The 25422-nt window shown below is 33.4% G+C and overlaps 3 protein-coding genes across 3 annotated transcripts; 1 reads left to right on the top strand and 2 right to left on the bottom strand.

Moving 5' to 3' along the window:
* Window positions 1-1235: 1235 nt before the first annotated feature.
* LOC144545292 (remorin 4.1-like) lies at window positions 1236-2831 on the top strand. The gene is made up of 3 exons (XM_078293879.1): window positions 1236-1518; window positions 1607-1960; window positions 2250-2831. The coding sequence occupies exons 1-3, from the start codon at window positions 1306-1308 to the stop codon at window positions 2439-2441; spliced, it is 759 nt and encodes a 252-aa protein (XP_078150005.1). The 5' UTR covers window positions 1236-1305; the 3' UTR covers window positions 2442-2831.
* A 2726-nt stretch (window positions 2832-5557) lies between these two features.
* Window positions 5558-6159, bottom strand: LOC144545227 (uncharacterized). Its single transcript, XM_078293814.1, has 2 exons — window positions 5720-6159; window positions 5558-5653 (listed from the first exon to the last, which is right to left on the bottom strand). Exons 1-2 carry the CDS (start codon window positions 6142-6144, stop codon window positions 5614-5616), a joined length of 465 nt encoding a protein of 154 aa, XP_078149940.1. The 5' UTR covers window positions 6145-6159; the 3' UTR covers window positions 5558-5613.
* Window positions 6160-9012: 2853 nt separating this feature from the next.
* Window positions 9013-25137, bottom strand: LOC144545023 (berberine bridge enzyme-like D-2). The gene is made up of 4 exons (XM_078293576.1): window positions 25047-25137; window positions 24876-24931; window positions 21366-21513; window positions 9013-10712 (listed from the first exon to the last, which is right to left on the bottom strand). Exons 1-4 carry the CDS (start codon window positions 25135-25137, stop codon window positions 9013-9015), a joined length of 1995 nt encoding a protein of 664 aa, XP_078149702.1.
* Window positions 25138-25422: the final 285 nt, after the last annotated feature.

The raw sequence follows: 25422 nt of genomic DNA, 5'->3' as shown, positions 1-25422 counted from the left end.
ATAAGAGAGAGAGAGAGGTAATTAGAAGAGAAGATGAAAGCGATTTGGTTGTTCGGGTTATTTGCTTGACCCGTTGTTTTGAGAGGGAATTGACGGGGCTGCCGTCGATCTGTTTAAATAGCAAGACGAAGTCGGAAGGTGGAGACCGACAGTTAAAACGGAAGTTGGATAAGGAGGCTGTGGACAAATGGTGGACAAATGCCAGTGGACAAGAACCTTTTCTCTTTTTCTTTTTGCCTCTTCATGTTTAGGTAAGACTTAATATCCCAAAAATAGGCCCCATCTCTGTTTCCTAGCACTTTCCTTTCTCTCACATGTCTAAAACGGTTGAACCATTCAACCCACTACTGTATCTATAAAAAAAAGGGGTAAGATATTGACAGAGCAAATTTAGCTTCACACAGCACAATTAACAAAATCAAAATGAAAAAGTTATAGTTGATACTAGATGTTAAATAAATAACAAATAGGATATTGATCATATTTATATCTGTTTTTATTTTTGAGACATGAATACAAAATAGATTTTAAACGGGTATAAATATTGATACGGATAGATATTAAACAGATATGAATACGGATAAGATATTAAATAGATACGAATACATATTAGATATTAGATATATATGAATACAAATATAATTCGAACAACTTGAAATATTATAATAAAATAAACTAATATAAAATATGGATATAATTTCAATATTTAATCGTTATAGCGAACATAATTTATTATTTCATGTTAAGGGCCTGTTCGGCGGAGCTGATGGAATAGGAATAGGAATGTGTTGGCCTGCTCTTTGAATTGCTTGTTACTGTTCACGTGAGAAATTTTTTATTTTATTTTTTTCACATGAACAGTACTCCGCCAAATAGGCCCTAAACTTGTTATGTTAGCATAAAAATATATACATCGGAAACACAAAAATAATAATCATTAATATAATCATATTTTTAATTAAAAATACCAACAAAAAATATTTCTTTTTAAATATATACGATTGTATCCGAACAATCAGTGAAAAAAATAAATATACAAATAATTATTCGTATTTGTATTTGTATTGTATTGTTAAACTATTCATATCTGAAAATTTAAATATGAATTCAAATACGAACAGATAATGTCCGATCTGTTTGCACCCCTAGATGATATGCTACATGAAGTGAAACTAGCTCTGTTATTATCTTTACTTGTATAAAGTTACAACTCTAGCTCTTCTTCCACTTGCACTATATAAAAAGACCAAAACCCCTTGCTATTTCTTGCCCAAAACAGAGCAACCAAGCTCTTCTTAACTTGACATGTTGAGTGACGAGAGAGCTCAAAACAGAGCAGGGAGCGCAGAAGGATTCCGAGACATTCACTTGATAACTCCTCCTCCAAGCTGGCGATCCAATTGGCCACCCACCCCCAGAAGCCGTCACACATCAACCGTTTCCTTCGGGAGTGGAGTTGATCCAGCTGTTCTTGCCGAGCAATTGATGACAGTCAACAGAGAACTAGCCATGATTCTGGTTTAGTATTAATTTTTGTTATATATATATTGGTTTTTTTTTTCTATATAGATATGTAATAATATATAATGATCATTGATAATAACAGAGAGGAGAAAACAATGGAAATGGTGCACATGATGATATGGAGCATGGAAGGATTACTGGAGATGATGACGGGTTTGAAGATACAAACCCTCTTGCTCTAGTGCCAGAATCGAACCCGATCCCCTCTCCGGAAAATACAAATACATCAGGGGAAGTGGCAGGTGATGCACCCGGTGCAGGGGAGGAGGTATCTGTGGGACAGGTGAGAAGGGAGGAAACAGAGGTGAAGATAACGGCATGGCAAACGGCCGAGGTAGCGAAGATCAATAACCGGTTCAAGCGTGAGGAGGTCATCATCAATGGATGGGAGAATGCTCAGGTTGAGAAAGCCACTGCCCGGCTCAAGAAGATCGAGGTATTGTCACAAGAACAACATTCTTAATTATTTTTGTTGACATTATTTTTAATTGATATAGTGAAATGAATTAGGGATGAACTCGCTAGGGTTGCAATCTGTTCTGTCACATAATTTTTTTGTATTAAGAGTTTGTTTGTATAAAGAATTTTTTACAAAGTAGAAAACAGTACAAATTATGCAATGTTTGTCAAATGAATTAGGGGTGAATTAAAAGATACTACTTACTATTCATGGCTAATAACAAGTTTTTATTAAAATGAACATTAATTATTTGTTCTGATAACAGAGGAAACTGGAAAAGGAGCGGGCGAGAGCGATGGAGGAGACTCAAAATGAGGTGGCGAGAGCACACCGTAAGGGGGAGGAAAAGAGGGCTTCAGCCGAGGCGAAGCGAGGAACAAAGATCTCTAAGATACTTGACATGGCACATTTCATGCGTGCCGTCGGGCGAGCCCCTTGCAAGCGATCCGTCTTTTAGTTTCATCTATCTGTTTGTAATTTGTTATGTGTGTAAAACTGTCGTTAAATTTGTTAATGTCGGGTTGTTACCGGGTAACAAGCGCCCTAATTATACAGTGGCGAGAATCAGAATCTGTTACTTTGTGTTTCAAAATAAGGAATGAAGGAATAAGAGAGGAGGTACTTATTTTTAGTTGTTATAATTAAGGACCATATCTGTGTTTTATTGATGATATGGTGTTGTACTGTTGTGGCATGTATCCTGAGACTGTGTTCTAAATTAAACATGAAATGTATCAGGCATGCTTTTATGTTATTAGAGGATTGGATAGTTGGATACTATCTATTTGGTAAATTTATATGTAAATTTTATAAGAATTAAATTGGGTTTGTTTTGCTTTGTTCTGTATTTCCTTTTGTACTTCTTTTACACTGGAATCATTTCTCTTTCTCTTGTTGACTTAATTTGTTTACTCTCCTGTTGACTTACTCAAATGAATGGATATAATTGTTTATCTAATTTTATGGAAATGGGGATATTGGGTTTTACTTGGATGTTTTCATGTCTAGAAAGATTTGGGCCTGAGAATATCAAATATTATCTGTGGATATATCATATATAACTTTCTTAGGCCTGAAACACTGATTAAATGGGCTCAATTTCAGCCTTGCCTACCTCTTATTTCAGCCCATTTCTTTGATTAAGACACGGCTCTTATGCATGATATAAATATATAAAAAAAATAAAAAAAAATTAGAAAAAAGTAAAATAAAAATAAGCAAATAAAAAAAATTAATAACTCTCATAGAATTACCCCATAGGCATAGCAAATTTGATATCAAGCAATCTATTTTCCAAAAAGTACAGTTATCTTGGTTCAAATAAAAGCTTTAACACATGTAAGAGATAATTGTTGTCATACCCATTATTATTTCTGAATATTCAATTTTCAATCATAAAACTTGAAAATTACTTATTTCTCTACTAAAAACAAACAACCTTTCTCATTTTATCTTTCTTTAATCTAAAATTTACTTTTATTTGAACATATTATTAATTTTGTATAAGAAACAAAAATATAGACCATGAACGGGACACAAATTCAACCGGGCTTTAACCTTACTCATATTTTATTTGTAGAAATAGTTTATTTCTCTTTTGGGCCTTTCTATGGGCCAGGACCAGAACTCAGTGAAGCATACATAATTTGTCAAGTTTAAGCAGAGATATTCAAATCCAGTACCAAAATCTAAGCGAAATACTCTTCTGTTTTTCTACAGGGCGAGTTTTAATTCTGCGTTTTTTCCCATTCTAGCTATGCTTAGGGTTTACTATTTGGACAGTGATAACAATCCCCGCAGGTTTATCTCCGCAGATACTGCCAAAAAAAACATGGGGGGACCGCCCAATCATTAATGAGCGTTTAAAAAACTGCGGGTATTTAACTTGAAGCATTAAAATATTTACCTTGAATTTTTCAGGTATTAAACCCTATGCAATGATCTCTATTTATGAAATAATAAATCAATCCATTAATTGTCCCCGCACAAAATTTTCTTTTTTTTTGAATCATCCCCGCACAACTGGGGACCATTAAACATGGGGGGACCGCTCAATCATTAATGAACGTTTAAAAAACTGTTAGTATTTAACTTGAAGCATCAAAGTATTTAACTTGAATTTATCAGGTATTAAACCCTATGCAATGATCTCTATTTATGAAAGAATAAATCAATCCATTAATTGTTCCTGCACAAAATTTCTTTTTTTTTTGAATCGTCCCCGCACAACTGGAGACCATTAAATAAACAATCCTCTCACCCAATGATAAATACTCTGAGACATAATGATAAATACTTTATGTTACATAGGTAAATACTTGACATTATATGGATAAATACTTTATGTTACATGGATAAATATTTCTCAGGCATACTTGCAACTTTCAGTAAAACATCAATGATAAATACTCTCATGCATAATGATAAATACTTTATGTTACATGAATAAATACTTTGTATTGCATAGATAAATATTTCTCAGACATAATTGCAACTTACAGTAAAACATCAATGATAAATACTTTCAGACATAATGATAAATACTCTATGTTACATGGATAAATACTCTCTGTTACAAGGGTAAATACTTTTCAGAAATAATGATAAATACTTTTTTGAACATCAATTAACAGATAAGCATTTATTAACAGTGATTGTTATTAGATAACAGTATAATTAATGCACAGATTGTTTTTAAAGCAATAATTAACGCGGGAATTGTTATTAGAGGAATGCATAATTAATGCGGGGATGGGAGTGGGGGGTTCTTATAATTAGTGGGGGGATAAAAGGAAACTTTTAGGGAAATTAGTGGGGGGATATATGGCAGTTAAAGAAGAGAGAGAGTGCGGGGAAAATGGGGGGATGGAAGTGGGGGGTTTGTTATAATTATTCTTACTATTTTGATGTATACTTTAGTTAAAATTAAAGTACTGGGACTGTTAAATTTCACTTATTTCTTTTGATGTGCATGTGATCTTTTAATTTATCTGATTTTTAAACCAACCTGTGCATTTATGTTTAGGATTTTGTAGAACTCTAGGTTTGTTCTTGCAGAGCTTCTTCTCTTCAAACCATCATGGTTAGTTCATTTCTCTGTATTTGTTTTCCCTTTGAGCTGTTGTTGGGTTGTGATTTTGGCACAACTTTATGTATATACTTTAGATTCCGATGGTGCGAATTTAAGTGCCGCAACTAGTTAATATAGCTTGCTTCTTTTGATTTCAGTGTTTTTTTCCCCCTCTTTATGTCTGATGTTGTTGGAAATTTCGGAAGGATACATTGAAACAAAGAGAAGAAATTTGCTGCTGAAATTAACTTCTATTGCTTGATTAAATTCGATTACAACATGCTGAATTTATAGCACAACAAAAAAACTAAATCTGGAACATCTAAATTTAGTACCCCACTACCTATCCTCCTATTACAAGCAGTCCCAAAATAGAATTATTCCCCATGTATCTTGCTATTACAAACTTGACCTACATGACTAATTATAGAACCCACTACTGCTATATTTAGAAATCCACTAATACCACTACACACGTTCATGCTTCTAAAAACAACTACAACAGAATTCTAAATAGAAAAAACTAATTTTGGATCAACTTTCAACACTCCCCCTTGATTCAATATAGTTTATTCCAAGCTTCAACATCATCTTCTTCTTCTGAGTCATCATTCCAGATCTTCGTATCCCAATTGTCATCCTCCCATGTCGGTTTCACCTCTTCTATCTGCTCCTTAGCCTCTTCGATAGAAGCTACCTGAGATTGTGACTCGGCTGATTCATCATCCACCGTGGATTCTTCCACATCATTATCAGCCTCCATGACCTCCTCTATGACCTCCTTTTCAACCACCTTGGGTTCATATTTCGGCCTCTCTTTAACCTCAGTTATACAATAACTTGTACTGCCCAAACCCTCAGCACTTTGTGCAAGGAACTGCCGTCTCATAGCTTCCATTTTTTTCTGCTCCTTTTGTTGCCCAGTAAGAAGCTTGCCCTCTAGCATCTTCTTCAATTGCTTCTCCTTTTCTTTCTCCTTCTTTCTTGTCTTTGCCTCCTCAACTGGCAATGCACCATATACCATTTCTTGCACTGACACATTGGTCTTCTTTACTTTCTTCTTAGACTCCACCTTGGTCTCGGTTTCCATCTGCACATGCTTCTCATCAGAGTGCTCAATGGATGTAATATATCCATATAAAACCATTTCAACACTTTTGCAACGTAATTTTCTTGATGGCAAACATATCATTTTCAAATGTTCAATTTGTATTCCAAGAAATGTTTTTGTCCTTCCAGGATCTTTCATCTCAAATTATTTCTTTAAACAATTTACAATTTTTGAAAGCTCTTCTAGAGTTCCAATGATATTTAGATCGTCAACATAATATGCAATTATAATAAACTTATTTCCATATATTTTCATGTAAATGCTTGGATAAATTGTATTATTTTTATACATATGTTTTAATAAATATTTACTGAAACTGTTATACCATGTGGGTCTATATTGCTTTAATCCATATAAAAATTCATCCAATTTAATTGAATAATGTACTCAAGAACTTAAATTACATACTTCAGGCATATTAAATCCTTCAAAGATTATCAAATAAATATCATTATCAAGTGAGCCATATAAATAGACTGAAACAACATCCATTACGTGCAAATCTTGTCCTTCATGTACTACCAGCCTAACTAAGTATCAAGAAATTGTTGCCATCACTATAGGTGAGCATATTTGTTCATAATCAATTTCAGGTCTTTATGAAAAACCTTGGGCGACATATGTCTTACAATTTCATCTTTCTCATTTAATTTTTGTGTAAATACTCATTTACATCCAATTGGTTTTACGGCTTAAAATATTGAAACTATAGGTCCAAAACTTTTTTTTTTTCAAGAGAGTTTAATTTTGCCACAATATACATCTTTCTATTTTTAGCTAATCATTTCTTTGTTGACATATTTTTATAGACTTCGGGTTATAATTTTCATTATTCATTATATTTAGTGTTATATTATATGCAATAACATCATTGATATCAATTTTGTCTAATTAAGTAATTAGGAAATCTAAACCTGATTCATGCCGTGATAGGAGACTAGTAGAGTATATATGTCATCTTGGCTAATTAATGATTGTTATATTTGCTTAGAACTTCAGAATGGGCCTGGTCCGTATTGTGTCTGGATACAATAAAACAAAAATAATAAAAAAAAGGTGATTGTATCTGATCCAGATTTATCCTTATTATTTCCTTTTTTTTGTTAGATTGTCTAATTTTAATTGTAATAAAGGATACTTTACTTTCTTTCTTGGGCCTTTTTACGGACCAATTGTAAAAGAGAAACCCTACATTGACTCTTCTCTCTCTCTATCTTATAGATTTCCTCGATCTCTTTCTACAATCCAACTATTTTTTTTTTCTAAAATATTAATAGAAAAAACAAAACAGAAAGAGAGAAGGCATAGAAAGAGAAGACAAGAAGAAAGAGGAGAAGGCCAGACCTCTCTCTCATTCGCTGACTTTGTTTCAGGTAATTACCTGTCTATATATATTATCTCTTTTCACATTTTCTTTCATTCACAATTCACAATCAATACCTCAATTTGCTGATTCATTTGACCGTGAATCTGGTTGTTAATCTAATTGAAGTTTTACTGGATTTTATGATCTTTATTTAAATTTTGGGTTTGCTTCCAATATCTCTAAACTTGTGCATGCAATATCTCTAAAACTTGCCTATCTTCATTTGACCTATTATTGATGCTTAATGTACTATTTTTGTTTGGAGTTTTGACTTTTGAGTTTTTTGATCGAAACATTAAAACTGTGCATGCAATAAATTACTGGGATTTTTTATATTTATGAATTTCCTACTGTTCTTTAGGAAATTATGATATTGTGCTATCATTTGGTATAACGGGCTTTACCCGAGTCGATGCTGATACCAAGACAGTAGCAGTCTTATTCTATAAATTTAAGTCGAAGGAATTAATCTTAGGCAAGATTCTATGTATTGTATACTCAGTTATGTAATCTTTTTTTATATGGTTCATGTAATTTACAAATTTATTTTTAAGGTCAAGCAAGGTTTTAACTTAATTATATGGCTTATGTTACCATGTTGTTTACTCTCTTTTCATTACTGGTATTAATGATATCATCTCTTGGCTGATTTCTGAGAATTGAGATCTCTGATCGATCCTTCCTCAGCTATGTGCTGACTTAAAACCTGTTTTGCTTGATTCCTTTAAATTTGGAAGTATCAAGCAAAACGGGTCTTCAGCAGTAGCAAATGGGTTCCACACTGGTATTTTTTTTTTTGATAAAGTGGGATTAACCTACCAATTTCATTAGAAATCATAATCTTACTGTAACCAACTCCAAACAACTGGAGATGGAACAAATACAAAAACTGGTATATTCCAGAAGCACAAAACATACAGTATATCAAACAAAGTAATGACTAATAGATCAACAAAAGCCAACTAGACTAAGAAAAGATGGAACAGCCTAAAATTCTAGAATACTGGCATTCATTCCAACATATCATCTAGGTATTCTAACCCAAGAATATGGGTTGAATCAATTAAATTTCAATTAAACAGGGTTTTGTTATCCTAACACAAGCAACTGTCGTCATTTCGCTCTTCTTAATCTTCCTAAGTTGGCCTTTTTTGATTTCCAGATGGAATCTTTATCGCTCTGATACAAACCTGAATAAGGACTCCCAATTTTATCAATCAAGCAGTAAAACATGAATTAAGCAAAGAAATCTGATGAATTTTATTAAAATAGAAAAAGATACAGTCACAGCAAAGCCGAGATTTAGAAAGATAATACCGATACTTGAAATTGACTTAATACATAGTTGATAGTTCACTATAAATAGTCCACGCCTATCAAACAAGATTAATCATCTAAATTCATTGTTTCTATCGTACACTACTTATAGGGAATCCCAATTTGGTTTACTTATTTCAGCTGTCTCCCTACCCAGGAGCCATTTATTTAGATAAAGGGGGGATACTCTGTTCATTGTTGAAAACATTTTCAGGATCAATCTTTGTCTTTGCTCTGACCAACCTGTCATAATTCCATAGAAAATATGCATTACCCCATAGCCTTGCATGGTTGATGTCATCAACTGCACCACTTTTTCCGGCTGTCCAGTTGTTGGTTCCTAAATCTAGGTCTAGATAGTTTACATATGCTGCTCTAGGGTTTTTCGACACAAAAGAACCCATATATGCATATAACTCTCTTAGCCAAGCTATATATCTATCCGTCATGCCCTCTTCGTCTTTGTTCCAACCAATTCCATATTGTATGTTAAACAAATTTCCCGCTCTGTGAGGAAATGGCAAGTTTGTACCTCCTATGCGTTCCATGACCCCACCATATGGTTTAAATATAATGTAGGCACTCGGCTCTTTGGTTAAAATTTTTATGGCCCCAATAAGACCCTCTTTTGAAATAGGGGTTTCTACATAATCTGACTTTGCCTTGAAATAGTTTTTTGAGTTTGTACCCCGGTTTCTAAGGTCTGCTACTGAGTTGACCCATGCTGCCTTTACTGTTGATTCAACCCAACTAATCTCTTCTAGGTCAGATTCACTGATCAGTAATTCGGGATATCTTTCATTTAGGATTGAGAAAGCACTTCCCTTTGGACCTAAATACAATCCTGTGAAAGTAACCGACCCGTTCCCATCCCATAATCCTGAGATAATAGTTTGTAAAAAGAACTCATCGGGGAGACTGGGCCCAACATACTGCCACTTGTGAACTAAATCAGCCAGTGGTTCGATCAGGCCGGATTTGTAGTTATTAAACCAAGTGACCTGATTTGGTACATGTACTAGTTGTAGTTTCCATTTATAAACAATACCCCAACTCCCCCCTCCTCCACCCCGTACTGCCCAAAAAACATCTTCATCCATCTGACTGCGATTCATAACCGTTCCATTTGGAGCAATGAAACTGACATCAAGTACGTTGTCAGCTGCCAGCCCGTACTTTCTTGATAGGAAACCATACCCACCACCTGATATGTGACCTCCAGATCCAATGGTTGCACAGGTTCCAGCAGGAAACCCGAGCGTTCCATTTGACTTAACTGCCACGTTGTAATAAATTTCACCCACTGTTGCACCTGCCTCGACCCAAGCAGTGGCTGAAGAAGGATCGACCTGAACACTGTTCAAGTTGGTCAAGTCAATTATTCCAAAGGAAGTATTGTACGATGTGGTGTAGGATAAGCCCTCATAGCTATGGCCGCCACTACGAACACGTATGGTTAAAGAACTTTGTCTAAGGCAGAGAATTGCATATTGCAATTCGTATTCAGAGAGGGGGAAGATTATGATGGCAGGTTTTGGGTTTGAAGGGAGAGAATAGCGGAGATTTTGAATGGAGAAGGTAAGTAGTTTGATATATGGAGAAGATGATGAATTTGAACGATAAGTGAAGTTTTTTATGTTTTTGGAGAGAAGGCAAGAAGACAGCTGGATGTTGGAGGTGCTGTCTGGTGTACTTGTGTTTGGTTGCGCTTGAATGGCTGCCGGGAGAAGGGTCAGGAGGAAGAGAAGAGTTACAGGGATTGAATACATATTTTGTGGAGGTAGGCTTGTAATTGATGTTGGAGCAAAATTCTTAGAAAACATGAGTGCTGAAATAGGGATGGAATTAGGAGAGGTAATGCTCTCTAATTTGACAATTCATTTGGATTAGTCAACACAGATTTAGTTTTATAATAGAAAGGGAATATTGTTATCCAGAATAAAAAAAAAATGGCATTGTAGATCCGAATGAAAGAGCTGAACCCGTGATTTCAGATTAAGGAAGTATACTTTAGAATATAAGTACAATATATAGTCCACTATTCTTTTTTTATTCTAGAACAAGAGCTCAACCCGTGATTTTATGGATTGTAGTACAATAGCTCAACCAACGCCAATTCTGAGGTTGTGGGTCCCGCGTGGTATTTAATTAAATGAGATTTGGTTAAATCGGTCAGTATCTTAATAAGGGGCCCCTTCTATAGTGGTATTGAGGATGCTGCCCGGTTCACTGCCAAGCCTATTCCGTCGTTCGACTAAAATCAAATTACGGCCAACTCACTCCATTGTTCTTCTCTACTCTGTTCTTCTGAAGAATCGCTCCAAACGTCAAGAATTTGTCCCAAACATGAAAATTGAAGAAGAACCACTTGACGCGGCTGGTTTGAACCGGCTTTTCATTGAAAAATCATGAACCAAGAAGATCGGTCCAAAATCGAATTGCCAGCCGCTGATTCCGGTACGACTTGGCTGATTCTTCCTGCTATGCATAAAGCAGTTGTTAAAACTAAAAGAAGAGATTTATGGGGTATGTCAGCCATGTTATAGTCATGTTGTTTTCTAATGCATTTGTACTTCAATATTTGAAATATAAGTTGGATTATTTTGGCAGTTCAATATTAAAATTGTATAGAATGTAAATAAAAATGACACAGTGTCGAATTTGTAGTTTTGTACATTGCTTGTTCTTTGCAATGCCACTGAACGATTCACTTGAACAGAAATTTAATGAAATCTGAGAAATGAGTGCTGGTTTTCAATCGTCTTTGTACACAATGTGTTGGTTTTCTTGCAAAGGACTGAACACTTTTAATACAAACCGTGATTTTTCAAGCTTAATCTGAAAAAAACCAGGAAATAAATCTGCTATAGTCCTTTGTAATAACAAGAACCTGTTATTCAGATCCCAACCGTCAAAATTTTTCCATGCATGAATCTCCACGAAGTAATTTTTTTCATGCACGAATCTCAACGAATCTCAACGAATATCAATGGTTGGGATTGGAATAACAGGCTCCTGTTATTCCCAAGTAATAACAGCAGGTTTATTTCCAGTTTTTTTTAGATAAAGCTTGAAAAATCACGGTTTGTATTATAAGTGTTCAGTCCCTTGCAAAGAAAATTAACCAGCACATTGTGTTAAAAGACGATTGAAAACCAGCAGATTTATTTAAAAAAAAAGAAAAGAAAAAACCTAATATGCCCAAAAGCTGGATAAGCCTATATTTAGAGTCTAATATTCGAAAGAGATGGTGTTGATCCCAAAGAAAATTTAAAATAATTATTCATACGTTCAAAAATGTTAGATGGCATCACACCTTCAGAAAAATTAAACCATGAAGAAAATAAACTATATTCATGTTGAAAGCAAGATAGATTTTGACGGAATGCTCGATTCTAGTAAACTGAATTTTAAGGTCTTTCAAAATGTATCTCTTACTCTGCTAGCATTTCTTCTAACAAAAAGCCTTCAAGAAACAAAGAAAAAATACTGGCAATTTTAACAGTAAATATCAGAACTTGTTATTTTAGCAATTTTTCAAACTTTAATTAAAATTTGAAATAAAAGCCTTCAAGATACAAGAAACGGTATTGTCTTACTTTAGTCTATTAGAATTTGAAATAAAATTTGGAATAAAATTTGAAGAAGAAATATTTCATTAATTGGCTGTGTACAAGTCAATTACTATTACAAGTTGCTTTTTCTCTTTGTTTTATTTTAAAATAATTTCCTGTTTTTGATTGACTTTTGTAATTTAGATGAAAAAGTTTCAGAGCTAAGAAACTAAAAAGAAGAAATGATATATATTATTTTTTTATAAAGATGAACAACTCATAACAGGCAACATATCATTTTAATTAATTTTCATACATTGAAAAATGATAAAAATATAATACTATTAATCCCCACTGCAACGCGTGGACACATAACTAGAAGTAGAAAGCGTACAGTACCTCTGGCATTGCCCCATGAATTTCCCACAATGACTTCTGCTTATTTAGGACCCATTTGTCAGTGAGTCCGGGGGCCATGCGGTATGATGAATGTTGGGGCACCGTATATATTTTTTTCTGTTGTCACATTGAAAGTTAATTTAATTACTAAGTGAAGAGCATGCATCTTGCTCTAGGTCAAGCATGGCAACAAAATTAACAACCTGCTAATAACATGTGCCCTTCAATAACATCTTGCTCTATGGTCATATATATGTACACCTCTATCATGCTTGACCTGAACGCATCTCTAAATATTCCCAAATCCACGAGATGCAAATAGTAAAATATAATTAAATATATAAAATAATACCAGAGGCAATGCTTGAGTCACGAGAGACCCTGATAACTATATTCTTGACAAATTTAATTAGGAAGCATTATATATAATAGCATGCACACAATCAATCAATATTGTGTTCAACAACACGCATTACTATATTCTTCGATCCATTTTTATTCGAATTATAATATTTGAATATAAAATTTTATGATAAAAATTGATATTTTTTCTTCATCATGTTGTGTGTACAGAGAATATAGTTGGTGTGAAATAAATTACATTTTTTATCAGACATTCATCCATTCGTTGTTCTTTTGAAACCATTACTTCTAAACTATTTTATTTGCTTATCTGTCAGACAATTGAGATTATTGATTATGACGAGAAAAGAGAATTACTAGAGAAGGATAGAAAAATATATATATTACTTATTTTAAAAAATATTTCTAATATTTCTTATTGAAGATATTAGAGGAAATCAAATAAATTAATTTTATTTATTCTAATTTGTAAATAATTAAGAATATAACATCTAAAATTGGAGCATATGTAATTACCTTACTTTTTAAACATTAATTGGCCTTGTTGATACTAACTTGCTAACATTGCTAACATGGATCAAATCGATGTAAAATATCAATCTGTAGGATATAAAGGCAATGTTTCAGTTTGCATTTTAATTATAACATAGATTACGCGCTTTTTACTAACAAGAAATATGAATCCAATATCATTTTGTGATGTACTTATCATTAGTGACCGGATCTACTTCGACATTAATATCCGTCACAACTTAAGAAAAAATTACGAATGCCAAAACCAAAGTCGATTCCGTTACTGCCGTTGTTTTAAAAAAGTTATGATATAATTTTGTAATATTTTATAATTTAATTATTAATTATTATTATTTTTTTGTAATAATAAGAAATTCAATATATTTACTATAATTTGCATTGTTCAAAACCAATCAAAGACTTATACATATATTTTTTTTTCAAATTAAGTAGTAGGATTTATTTTTAATTGGTTACCGTCCTCGATTGTACAACCAAGTAATCAACAAAAAGCATCTATGTTGCCAATTTTGAGTTTATCAATAACATAAAGAAAAAAAGAAATAAACTTCATTAATGATAAGCACTTCAATTCTAATTAACAAGCTATTGGGTACATGTGCCCTTTAATATAATAAACAAATACCCCCATGGATATATATGATATAGTGACAAGTTCTGATATTATATATATGAGTAAAATTAGGACATAAGTAATTTGTTATTTTATAATATAAATAATATATAAAAATATTAATATTATTGTAAAATAAGAAAGAGACGGGCTATCGTGCTTCATGAATTAAATGACATGTTTTACTTCAAACTCATATTTTAAATTTTCAAAGTTTAAACATTCGATCTAACCTATTTACTTGATCACCATATTATATTTTGTTGGGAGACTAAATTTGATATTATATTTTTACTATTTTGTTGGAATTTTTTATTTATTTTTTACTTTTTTAATTATGATTATGAAATTTTGTTAGAATTTCTGTTGTAATGACATTAAGAAAATCCGTCTTAATCATCTCTTACAAATTATTTTCAATTTATATGAAAACAATCTAAATTACAGTACTAATTTAATTGCATTTAAAGGTTGAGATTATGTAGTTATTGATGACACCAAATAACTACATCACTGAATCTATTGATAATTATTACATAAGATGAGTACAAAATTATGTTGATAGTTATTGCTAATGTACTAATTCGTTTTAATTACGATCTTAAAACGTGAGAATAAAATTACTTAGTGGCGTTGGTTTCCTCACTAATACTTGTATCAGTAATATTCATATCTTCGGGAATAACTACTTCCGTGGTCTTGCTCTAAACCACGATCAATTATTTATCCTCACCTTTAATCATATTCTTGTAAGCTTCTACAATTGCAACTCTACATTTGGCACACTCTTTCTCGACCATTTCCATTGTGGCTTCTTGTACCAGCTTGGCTTTCCATAGTCGACTTGAAAGATTAATTAGTCAGCAGGGTTCTTCCTTGTTTAATTGATGATTTTCAAACAACATTTTTGAAAGGTAGGTTGATTACTGATAACATAGCATGTGCCCAAGAGGTCTTACACCATGTACATTGTAAGAAAATAAAAAAGGGGTTATATTTAAATTAGATTTCGAGAAAGCTTTTGATATGGTGAATTGAGATTTTTTTACTTGAAACCTTACAAGCTAGGGGATTAATTAGTACTGTCTTTCAAACATGGATTAAGAATATTCTTGATGGGGTCAAACTTGTATTAACTTTAATAATGAATTAGGTCCGTATTTTAAATGTCGTAGAGGTTTAAAGCAAGGAGACCCCCTCTCTCTCTCCTTCTTTTTGACCTTGTTGCCGATCGATGTACTTAAAAATCCACTTCAATCCATTCAAAAGGCAAGTATCATTTCTGGTCTTGGCAACTTCCCAACTATTGGCCCTATAGCTATTTGAACCTTCAATTTGCATATGACACGTACATTATTATTTCTTAAAGCTGAACCTAAAATAATTGAAACACTTAAATTGCACCTTTTGGCCTTTGAAAATCTTTCTGGAATGAAAATCAACTTCTCTAAAGTGTTGACCGCTTGTTGACTGCTTGACTTTATAATAAACTAGTTAGAAAAATTATAAATCATTTGAAAATAATTTGTTGACCCCTTGATTTTATATTAAACTAGTTTGAAAATTTATAAATTTGACATGTAAATGTGTCACATGTGAAGTAGAACGGTTTCAACGGTTTGAATATGTTGTTTGAAGCCAATCCGATAGATTTTTGAATTAAGATCACAAAGAGGCTTGGTGAGCTTAAGAACATGTACCCTAGTTCTACTCACAAACACACACACATAAATTGTATTGTTCTACAGTTAGTAGAGAGCCAGACCGCTGGAGACAACGGCGGAGAAGGAGGCGCTGACAGGAATCCCGTGGCCCTAAGTGGAGGAGTGGTAGTGTTGCCTGAAGGCGGCGGTGATGCTGGCCAGGAAAGAGGATTTGGAGAGCCTTTGAAGAAGAGTTGCCATGGCTGCGATATCTTTCTTTATCAGTTGAGAAGACTCAAGAGGAGAGCGAGAGTGAAAACAGGAGAGATGAAGACAAAATGGAGAAAAAAAAGGTGAATATTCAATTTCTAATTTAGTACAACTTTGACTGTTAATTTGGTATGATTTTTGATGGGGGACAGAACAGGGGAAGATTAAGCGGGGATGATATAATTACCCATCATTGCCTTCATTTTATGATTTCTTATTTATTTTGCGCATATATATCTACAAAGGAAATAATTTTTGAACGGTTGTTATTAGATTTTTTTTTAAGAGATACTTTCCTTTTTCTTTTCACTCCACAATAATATCTGGGATCTAATTAGTGCCCATATAAAATTTCATAGTTGCCTTTTATTATTTTTGGTAATATATAGTTGATCCCCAAGGATATATTGCTCTTATTTTTAATCAAAAAAAGCATATTATATAATTTTCTTGATTGATTTGCTACATATAGAGATCCAATCATAAAGGTATCTCAATTTTCCCAAAAATAAATTGAAATTCAACAATTTTAGCTACTATAATCTATAAATAGTCACCCAACAATATCCGAAGAAAGTTATATATATTGCTTCGAATTCCAAACCTTAAACTTTATTTACGGATATACTTCAATCTTTTATCTTCATCAGGTAAAAAACATTATGTTTTCAATTTTTCAGACTAGCAATTTTTTCTCTAGTTCTTAATTTCTATTAAACATCTATTGGTTTATGTTGGTTTTTGTTTTCTTTCTTCTCTTTTATTTTCTTAGGCTGGGTTACTCTTTGGTACCGGTGATCAAACTTCTTGAGGCACCATTTTGTTTTACTTTGATTATCACCTCTTTTGGGTTTTCTTTTTTCTTTTTGCCTCTTCATGTTTTAAATTTTAATGTCACAACTCTTCTCATCAATGGAATGATGCTAGACCCTTCTTAACTATGTAGCAAAGTTTTGATGAGAAGAGTTGTTAAGAAGTCCAACAATTTTGATGAGAAGAGTTCTATTTGTTTGGTTTTCTTAACAACTCTTCTTAATAACTCGCTTTAACTCGCTCATTTACAACTCTAGTTGACTGACTCGTTTAATAAATGAGTTGAGTTTGAGCATATCCCAACTCGAGTTATACAAAATTTGTGATAATAAATTCTATGTCCTTCTAAATAACTCCTAAGATGCTGTTTGAATTTTTTATTTTGTTAGTTGTCTTGTTAATTATGTTTGAATTGTTTGTGTTTAGATAAACCTTACTAAATCATTTGAATTGTTTTTGTTTAGATAAACTCTTACTAATATGTAACTATAACTAAGAAAATTGACTGGTCAAACGAGTTATAAACAAGTTGTGAGCCAACTCAATTTGGTAATGAGCTGAACTCGAGTTGGCTTTACAGCTCGTTATTGACATCTCAACTCGAGTTGACTCGCTCCTTTATCAAATGAGCTGAGCACGAGTTGGAGGTAACTCGCTCAAAGTCAGCTCATTTGCAGCCCTAGACACACACACACACATCCATATATATGGAGACAACCCCTTCAACTAAATTTATTAGCTCACAATGGGTGTCTCAATTTTCTATGTGATCTTTGAGTGGGCAATATTAATATTATGCGAATCAAAATCCTATATAACAAGAAAATGATTCTAGTGTAGATCGTACATAATTATTATCTCTTTTAATACACACACACACATACTCTTTCAGTGGAAGATATCAGTCATCAAAAGCTCGAGACAGCCTCAGCAATTCGAACAGAGACCACAATTGGATCACATGAGTTTAAGATTTACGGATATTCCCTAATTAAAGGTATTGGCACAGGAAAAAGCATTGACTCTGATGTTTTTAATGTCGATGGATATAACTGGAAAATTATATTCTATCATGGTGGAAACAACAACGATCATAAAGACTATATATCCATTTTCCTTCGACTGGAAAGTGAAGTTGCTGAAGTGAAGGCACAGACAACTTTCACCGTACTTCAACATAATGGTGCCCCTTCTAAATTGACCAATGTAACCTAAGTCTGGACTTTCAAAAGTACCAGCGATACATTTTACGCATCTTGGGGTTTTAAGAAATTTGCAAAAAGAGGTGAATTTGGATGCATAAACATATCCTTAACATTTCATTAAAAAAAAGAATTATTAGAAAATATAATTCTTATTATCTCATTAAAACATAAAATGCAGGGTTTAAATACTAATTGAAATATTAAATGGCATGATATTATGTATGAATAATGATATATGTGATTGATTCATGTAGCATGATGCTATGATGTTACAAATAATTAATTCATGAAATTATTAATATGATTCATGAATTAATTAATCACAGATAAATGAAGTAAAGAAAAAAAAAATCTTACAAACTCTAGCAACAAATAATTATTCATTGATATGAAAATATTGATGATGGATTAAATTTAAAGTCTACATATAAATTTCATCGAGGGAGATGGGTGTTAGTTCTAATGGGTCATCTTGGTGATAACAAGCTGATAAGTTGACTAAAATAATGCACACTTTTAAAGAGCATTGACTTCAACCATAGTAGGAAATATCGGTATCGGGATCGGTCACAGCCGATACCGATATGTATCGGACCAGTATCGGCCAATACCATAGATTGGAGCTTAACACACTATCGCGAGTAATGGACCAGTATCAGATCGGTCACGGCTGATACCGATACGTATCGGCCGATACGGATCGGTATTGGCCGATATTTCCTACTATGACTTTAACCCCACCCCTATGGTAAGTGTGCTCTATGTAGATGGTGGGATGAGCAATTTAGCTCTTAATGAGAACCGAGGCAGTAATTTCCACGGGATATGAATCTACACATATCCTTGATAGGTAACACCATTGGAAAAAATAGAATCAGTATCGGTTATATACAGATATCAGTATCGGTTCACAACCGATCCTGATGAGGGCGACACAGATACCAAACAAATCTGTATCGGTTGTTACAACCGATGCAGATAGGTACTAATCTGCATCGGTTCTAATTAAAAACCGATGCAGATAGGTACTAATCTGCATCGGTTCTAATTAACAACCGATGCAGATAGGTACTAATCTGCATCGGTTCTAATTAACAACTGATGCAGATAGGTACTAATCTGCATCGGTTCTAATTAACAATCGATGCAGTTCTATTTTGTAAATATAATTTTTAAAATTCAGGAAAAACTATCAGCATCGGTTGTACTGTACATCCGATACAGATGTATATTTCAAATTATATTTTTTAAATTCAGAAAATAGAGTATCAGCATCGGTTCTGACTGAAAAACCGATACTGATTTGTATTTTAATTCAGAAAATCACTATCAGCATCGGTTCTTAAGTAAGAACCGATGCTGATACTCAATTGAATTTTTAAAAAATATTTTTTATTAAATGGCCAGCTTTCATATTTATTTAGCTGGCCGAAATTTGAAATTATCACAAATCCTAAATTATCAATAAAACACATTCTAAATTAATTTTCAATAAAACACATCCTAAATTAATTATCAATAAAACACATCATAAATTAATTATATATCGTACACATCCTAACTTATTACAAAAAATTCATGTTCCTAACTTCCTCTCGTCTTAATTTCTTTCAGCAAGGCTTTAGCCCACATTTGGCGAAAGTCGGCCAAGCGTTGTAACGTATATTTAGCGGGAATATCCTGCATTTTTAGAATTTGTGAAGAGCATATATATACAATTAAATTGTGTATTTTATTATATTTGAAACAACAATTCTTATTTTTGAAAAATTTATAAATGCATATATACCTTCAATTGCGGAAAAACATCGAGACAGTGGTTTATTATGTCTTGCATGAGCAACATGGTATAATATGCACATTCCCAGCCGGCTGGTTGTTGTGGGCACTACATAACAAGTTTCAAAAAAAAATGTTTGTATTACGAGCATACAAATGGCTTATATGTATATTCATTATAATTATATCGCAATATGAATTTTTACCTTGCAATCGTTACGAACCGTTAAAGAAGCACCCATTTCCTTTATGAAGACGCTGTTGAAATATGAAAACATTGAACAATCAGTACTTACGATACATTTTTGAAATGATAATATAATAATAAAATCATTAGTATTCTAAAAAAACGTAAAATTTAGGAAAGACACTTACTCCTCGATAGCAGCACTGATCATCAGCATTCTTTTACCTTTCTTATCGGAATCGTACACGTACAATGCACGTTCTCTTGGCATAAGCACGACCAATATCCAATGATTTCTGCATGTTAGGTTTGTAGCATGTCATATTATTCAATTTATATGAATTGAAAGAAATATAATAAAATTAGAATATATATATATGTAACACTAACATCTGATGGTATGGTATGAAGATTAATCTCTTGTCCTGATTTTCTCGGAGTGCTTTCCCTATGTATTGAAGAACACGTCCTCGGTCATCATTCAACAGGGTGGCATTCGTTTGACTGGGGTCCATGAAACCAACCTGCTCATCGGGATATTCCTCCTTGAGGTATTTGTGCCAATACCTACAAAATAAAGACACAAAGGTGATCTCAATTTTGTGAAATTTGAATTACAAGTACTAAACATCTGCAATTATTACAAATATTAACTCACAGCATCCAGATCTGAACAACTGGTACAGTGAGCCACTCCTGTGGAGTAAGCAAGGCCGCATAATCATCTGCATAGACGCATATGGAGTCATTTGAACATAAAAGATCAGCTGGGGAATCGATTTCGATTGGGCTGCCATCTAGCTCCGAAAACCGATCACGAATATGCTTGAATGTCTGTCCCAGCTTGTCAAAATTGATACCATCAAATGCCTTGCAGTGACTCGTTGCTTTCGGACCTCCAGGAATAATCATTTCTTTGCGTGGTTCCTGCAAAATTTCATAATAAATTGAAGTAAAATCCAAAATCATCTATAACTCTATCACATAGATACTAATTCGGAAGTATAAGAACTTGTAATAATAATATACCTCAGCTGAACCTATCGCTATCATGGACATCGGCCATGCAGTGAAACTGCCGAGGGCATCCTTTAGGGTTTCCTGCTCGCCATTTGGTACAGGTAATGGGTGATTTATGAAGTCCGCATCGAAAATACCATCCACTATCACTCTTGCATGGTCGAGCGGCATCGGTCTGCCGTGAATTGTTCCACCGAGTGCAACTGGAACATGAATTGTCCCCACGGCTACTGTAACAGTGTTCCCATTGACAGCTGCCTGGAGTTTGCAGCTTATTTCTGCCTCCTGTTCAGATATATGTATTTACTCGAATAAACTAAAACGTATGAACAGTACAACATGTAATGGAAAATAAATGGTGAAATTTGAATATTATTGAATTTGAATTTGCATTACCTCAGTATACCCGGAAAGATCTGCAATTGGTTTGACTGACTGGCTGCTGCTCTGAAGGACTGTTGGGGTAAACGTCTGAACTTGTTGGCCCATTGACTGCTGAACCAAAAGTGCAAGTTGAGACTTCATTTCTTCCCTCATTTTTGCTTCTAGTCTCACCTCTATTTCTCTTACTTTGTCCTCCATTTCTTCCCTCATTTTTGCTTCGGAACTCGAGGGAGCGCGTCTCCTCCTTATTGAGCTCTTCTCGTATGTTTTCCTGATAGGAACCAAACCTCCCACTCCTCTCACCCTCCCAGGATGTTCCGGATTTGGCAGAGATTTTCCGAGAACATCGTCGTATCGTTCGACGGCCAACAAGCCTTTTTTCAGAGCCGCCTCTTGTTCTTCCTGGAATGACAACATGTTATAAACTAATAAATTAACGTAGAGGTTTCAATGAATGACAATATCTAAAATTCTTACAATAAACTAATAAAGTAAAGTAGAGGTTTCAATGAATGACAATATCTAAAATTCTTACAATCTTCTCGATGACCGGTACGTATGTTTCTGGATAAAAGCGTTCCTTGGTCTCCTTATCGAGCTTTTGTCTTCCTAGTCTCCAGGTGACGTGCCTATGCTCAATCGACATATCAAGGACCTCTTCTAGTTTCAATGCACTTGTTGAGCCTTGGGAAGACGGATCACTAGATGTTTTCTCGTCTGCAATCATCTGCATAGCATCTGTAAGCCTACTCCGAAAATCCTCGCTCATGTAACCTCTAGATCCTAAGAAATGCGGATACTCGTTTTTGGCCTGATTCTCCTTTCCAATTTTGCTAGCAGTCTACAATTAATATGTCAAGACAATCATTGTAGGCCTTAATTATAAGAGTATTTGAATTCTTACTTAGAGATAAGGTAGGTGATCCGCAGAAATAAACATACCTCAAACTCCTCCGTCTCTCGATACTTGACAAATACCTCCCAGTCTTTTTCTTCCATATTTTGCTTGGCAAAATCGGGAGTCTCACCCGCGCGCCACACTTTAGTCATCTCGGTTCGCCACCTCCGGTGATAAGTAGCCATCTTCTGATAATAATAGTTCCTCACTTTTTCTTCCTCTTTTATACCCCATCTCAGCTGCCAAACAAATAGAAATCAAAATTTAGAGTTATTTAATATCAAATGAAAGCTTGTGAACTTAGTACTACGTTATTTACCTTCAGTGTTTCCCATATTTTCAGCTTGTTCTCTTCTGGAACATCTTTCCACAATACGAAACTTATAGGAATATTCATTCTCACCAATATACCGAATTCCGTTGGAAAAGACGTTGTTTCCGTAGTAACAACCGGCCTGTGAAACTTGTCAAGTTCCAGCTCTTTCCCTTTCTCGTTAAACTTCTCCTTAATTGCATTAGGCCCTCTTCCTCGTTTCTTAGCCGAGGCTGTCTCACTATTGCTTTCCATATCTGAATTTGCAAGTCCAAATAAATCCAAGTCCAAATAAATTCAAAGTCCAAATAAATCCAAACTAACTTCAAACCAATTCAAATTAAATCAACAAATAAATCCACACCAATTATTTTGGTTTGGTAACTAAACCAATTATTAACCCAAATTCTAATGTACCAACAACAATTTCCAAATGTCTAACAATTATTTTGGTTCTTAAGCTAGGTACCAACAATTATTCTAATTAATGTACCAACAATTAGTAATGTACCAACAATTCTAATGTACCAACAACATTTATTTTGGTTCTTAAGCTAAGTACCAACAACAACCGAAATTATAATATACCAACAAAAAGAATTAGCAACAAGAATTTTCTAAATTCAATTGGTACCCGAATTAAATTGGTACCCGAATTATTTCTCAAATTGGTACCTCTTAAATTGGTACCCTAATCTATCAAATTTGTAACAAATTACTAACAAGTATATTCTTAAAATACTTGGTACCCGAATTAAACAAATTATTTCTAACAAATTTCTAACAAATTTCTCTCAAATGTCAAACAAATCTCTAAAACAATTTCTAAATTCGGTTTGGTACCCGAATTGTAAACAATTTATAAATTCGGTTTGGTTGATTTGAAACCGAATTGATTTGATTTGATAATTTGGAACTACTTAAAATAGCAAAACTAAAATAGCAAACTTACCTAAAATGAGAGGCGAGAGGACTGAGAGGAGAGGGCCGAGCAATGGAGCCGGCGGAGGAGAAGACAGGACCGGGCCACCGGAACGGCGGAGGAGAAGAGCAATGGAAACTCAAAATGCACGGCTAGGTCACGGCTAGGTCACGGCGGAGAAGAGAACACAGAACCGGGTTTTGAGGTTTCAAATCAGGGCTAGGTCACGGCGGAGGAGAGGGTTTTGAGGTTATGAGGTTTTGGGTTTTTGAAAAATTTGTAAGTTTTAAAGAATATAGATGCGCCGGTTGGAGAGGGAAGCCGATCAGCATCGGTTCTTAAGCTAGGAACCGATGCTGATGGTACTATATATTTAAAATAATGCGGTTTTTTATCAGCATCGGTTCTTAAGTTAGGAACCGATGCTGATAGTGCTATTTATTTATGAATGTGTATGTTATTTTAAAATATTAAAAAAAGGAAGTTTATGTGTTATTTTATATTTTTTTATTTTAAAATATAAAAAAAGGATTTTTATGTGTTATTTTATATTTTTGAATATGTATATCATTTTAAAATATAAAAAAAAATGTTTATGTGTTATTTTGAATATGTATATCATTTTAAATATAAAATATTACTATCAGCATCGGTTCTTAAGTTAGGAACCGATGCTGATAGTGCTATTTATTTAAAATTGTGTTATTTTATATTTTTGTATAAAAAAAACATGTTTATGTGTTATTTTATATTTCTGTATTTTAAAATTTAAAAAAAGGATTTTTATGTGTTATTTTATATTTTTGAATGTGTATGTTATTTTAAAATATAAAAAAAAACATGTTTATGTGTTATTTTATATTTTTGAATGTGTATGTTATTTTAAAATATAAAAAAAGCACGTTTATGTGTTATTTTTTATTTTTGAATGTGTATGTTATTTTAAAATATAAATTTTTTTTTTCACGTTTATGTGTTATTTTTTATTTTTGAATGTGTATGTTATTTTAAAATATAAAAAAAAGCATGTTTATGTGTTATTTAATATTTTTGTATTTTAAAAATTACTTATAAAATAAAATAAAATAAGCTACTAAAATAAAAACATTAGAAATTTAAAAATAAGCTACAAGAAGTGTTGAAGAATAACTTGCATGCTTCTCATCGTCGGGTGTTTCAGTGCATTCTGAAAAAAAAAAATCGTACATTTTTGTCAGCAATATTAAATATTATTAACTCACATTTTAATATTTTTTGACATACCAATATTAAATATATGACATACCAATATTATGACTTGCCAATGGAAACTTCTTCAACCCATTCTCCTTCATCATGATCGATGCGCATGTGACCTGTTTCATTATCCTCAGCGCCCAGTAGAGATGCCATGCCAGTAGAAAACGGTGGTATCTCGTCAAAATGATCGTACGCTTCTTCGTCTTCCACATTATCAATCCCGATTATACGTCTTTTACCAGGGAGGACAACATGTCTTGAACGATCGGCGGGATCAGTTACGTAGAACACTTGCGTGGTTTGTCTTGCAAGTATAAATGGATCATCCTTATATCCAGCTTTACTGAAATCCACCAGAATAAAACCATCTTCGTCGACTTTAACCCCCCTACGGTTATCGACCCATTTACACATAAATAACGGGATATTAAATCTTAT

The sequence above is a fragment of the Carex rostrata genome, chromosome 27 (genome assembly GCF_964058835.1).
Source record: "Carex rostrata chromosome 27, lpCarRost1.2, whole genome shotgun sequence".
NCBI classification, from domain to species: domain Eukaryota; kingdom Viridiplantae; phylum Streptophyta; class Magnoliopsida; order Poales; family Cyperaceae; genus Carex; species Carex rostrata.
The sequence above is the reverse complement of the archived record's forward strand: the minus strand, read 5'-3'. Positions and strand labels throughout refer to the sequence as shown.

Coding starts and splice junctions, on each gene's coding strand:
- LOC144545023 (XM_078293576.1), bottom strand. CDS start 25,137: ATGGCATCTCTACTGGGCGCTGAGGATAATGAAACAGGTCACATGCGC. Junction 21,514..24,875: donor GTTATTCTTCAACACTTCTT/GTAGCTTATTTT, acceptor ATATCTGAACAG/GAGGCAGAAATAAGCTGCAA. Junction 10,713..21,365: donor TGCAAGAGTGATAGTGGATG/GTATTTTCGATG, acceptor TTGTCAAATTAG/AGAGCATTACCTCTCCTAAT.
- LOC144545292 (XM_078293879.1), top strand. CDS start 1,306: ATGTTGAGTGACGAGAGAGCTCAAAACAGAGCAGGGAGCGCAGAAGGA. Junction 1,519..1,606: donor GAGAACTAGCCATGATTCTG/GTTTAGTATTAA, acceptor TGATAATAACAG/AGAGGAGAAAACAATGGAAA. Junction 1,961..2,249: donor CCCGGCTCAAGAAGATCGAG/GTATTGTCACAA, acceptor TTCTGATAACAG/AGGAAACTGGAAAAGGAGCG.
- LOC144545227 (XM_078293814.1), bottom strand. CDS start 6,144: ATGGAAACCGAGACCAAGGTGGAGTCTAAGAAGAAAGTAAAGAAGACC. Junction 5,654..5,719: donor GAAGAGGCTAAGGAGCAGAT/AGAAGAGGTGAA, acceptor TGATGACTCAGA/AGAAGAAGATGATGTTGAAG.